The sequence below is a fragment of the Meleagris gallopavo genome, unplaced genomic scaffold (genome assembly GCF_000146605.3).
Source record: "Meleagris gallopavo isolate NT-WF06-2002-E0010 breed Aviagen turkey brand Nicholas breeding stock unplaced genomic scaffold, Turkey_5.1 ChrUn_random_7180001833113, whole genome shotgun sequence".
NCBI classification, from domain to species: Eukaryota; Metazoa; Chordata; class Aves; order Galliformes; family Phasianidae; genus Meleagris; species Meleagris gallopavo.
Window position 1 is genome coordinate 1 of NW_011104803.1, and position 2,118 is coordinate 2,118.

The 2,118-nt window shown below is 62.4% G+C and overlaps 1 protein-coding gene across 2 annotated transcripts; it reads right to left on the reverse strand.

The window, feature by feature from the left end:
• Nucleotides 1-34: 34 nt before the first annotated feature.
• On the reverse strand, nt 35-2,112 carry LOC104915619 (adenylate cyclase type 10-like). Of its 2 annotated transcripts, XM_010726534.2 has the most exons (3): nt 2,079-2,112; nt 1,435-1,473; nt 42-959 (listed from the first exon to the last, which is right to left on the reverse strand). In XM_010726534.2, the coding sequence occupies exons 1-3, from the start codon at nt 2,095-2,097 to the stop codon at nt 766-768; spliced, it is 252 nt and encodes an 83-aa protein (XP_010724836.1). In that variant the 5' UTR covers nt 2,098-2,112; the 3' UTR covers nt 42-765. The 2 variants fall into 2 exon arrangements, with proteins under 2 accessions (XP_010724835.1, XP_010724836.1); XM_010726533.2 differs by lacking the exons at nt 1,435-1,473; nt 2,079-2,112 and having other exon boundaries at nt 35-89; nt 816-1,231.
• Between the last annotated feature and the right edge of the window lie 6 nt (nt 2,113-2,118).

Below are 2,118 nucleotides of genomic sequence, written 5' to 3' on the forward strand. Positions count from 1 at the left end.
AAGCCCAGCCTGGAGACTGGCAGCAGAGAGGAAGGGCCTCGTGCGTCCTTCTCGGGGCCATTAGCCACACAGGTCCCAGAAACGGGCGTCTACAAAGGGGCAAACAAAGTCAACACTGACAGTGCATTGGCACTGCTGGGCATCTGAGCCAGCGGCCTACAGAGCAAGCCCTGCAGAGCAGCAGCTTTGAGCAGCGTCTGCTCTGTTTATGTGAAGGCAGGTTGCAAGTGTGTGCCTGAGAAGGCAAGAGCCTTCCGGTGAGCTGGGGAAGGGGGCCCTCGAGGCGAAGCAAAGGGGAGAAAAGCAACAGGGAGACCCAGAGAGACGGAGGATAGAAGAGGTCCTGTGGAAGTCCCAGCTGAAGTCTCTGCCCACAGTCTGCAGCCCAGGCATGCTGTCTGTGGTGCGAGGAGAGCCTGCAAAAGCCCGGCTCAAAGCTGTTAGGCAAAGCAGTTCCCCTTTGCTCGCCATGAAAAGCACCAAGCTGTTTAGCTCCTGGAACTTGAGGAAGCATCCCAGAGGTGACACATCTCTTATCCAAGGGGCAGGCGGGACAGAGAGGCCCGTCTGGGGACCGGGTGTGGGATCTACCTCCCAGTGGGGTCAGACGTTGGGGCCCCCACGGACGGAGCGGGCTGTGCTCTGGGACCCTTGCTGGGAGCGAGGGGCCTGTGCTACAGCTGATGTGAGGCAGGCAGGGAAGGAGCCCTGACCTCCCCTGCCCTCACTGCCTCCTGCTTGTCCTGCAAATGCTGGCAGGGGAGGCTATCCATCAGCTCTGGAGAGTACCGGGGCTGACCCATCTATGCCCGTACCTATCTTCAGGTGGAGCATGAGACCCATGTGTGTGTCATGAGTGCCGTACTTCTTCTGGATTTCACTGGAGCACTGCAGCGCCAGGTTGATGGCTGTAGGCAGGTGAGGCTGTGCTGCTCTCCACAGCACCAGCACAGCATCCCCTGGGGAAAGGGAGGAGAAGGTGAAGGCTCTCCCGAGGGCTGACTGTCCCCAAGTTGCGCCCAGCCGCAGGGACAGCAGCAAGCAGCCGGGCGGCGTGCAGAGGAAGATGGGACTGTGGGAGGGCATCATCCTGAAGGACCTCCGGGGGCAGCCTAGCCTCAGGGACCCCTCCCATCTGCCGGGCCAGCCACAGCGACCTCCAGGGCAGCAGAGCAAGAGGGTGGGTGGTGGGGGGCAGCGGTGAGGCCGGCACCCCCCACCGCCAGTGCCCCTCAGCACTCAAAGACTCAAAGGGTTCCCTCTCCCCCACCGCTTCTCCCACGCCTCAGCGCTCCTGTAGAAGCCCTGCTCAAAGCTGGAGACAAAGCAGTTCCCCTTGGCTCTCTGCAAAAAGCAGGGTGGAATCCAGGAGGCTCCCACGAGAGACGCTGCGCATCAGCACGACACTGACTCTGCCTCCTCCTAAGGACACACCTGCAAACTTCAGGATGTCTCCTCCAAAATCCAGCACCACTGCAGACAAAGAGAAGGAAAAACAGAGTTAAAGGGACGCCTTCTTCCAGGAGCCATGGGAAGAGCCACTGTGCCTGGAGAGGACCAGCGTGGTGGTGCGAGACCAGGGCACGGCTCCAGAAAGCCCTGCTCCCAGGGCTGCTGCAGCCACAGCCCTGGAAACTGCATAGCCAGCAGGGAGGCAGCGCCTCGAGAGACGGTGCACGGCGTGGTGGGAGCAGGAGGGCACCTCTGCAGAGCATCTGCTCCTGCTCTGTGCACCGCTCCACTCAAGCAAGCCACCCAGAGCCACTTGCCCGGGCCACATCCGCAGGCCTTGTGAAGACCTCTGAGTGGGTCTGGGTGACCCGCCGGCCTTCCTGGGCAACCTGTGCCACAGTTCGGTCAGCGTCACCGCAGAGGCCTCTCCTCCTGCCCAGCAGAACCTCCCGCCTTTCAGTTTGTGCCCACCGCCTCTTGTCCTGGTGCCGGGCCCCACCAAAGACAGCCCGGCTCCGGCTCCTCGCCCCTTCAGGGAGGCAGGAGCGGGCGGCCCAGCACGGCTCTCTCCACAGTGAGCGAGCCTCGGGGCTCGATGCCCGACAGCCCAGCAGCACGGCTCTTACCCTCCAGAATGTCCCCCATGTATGTGTTGAGGGCATGCGC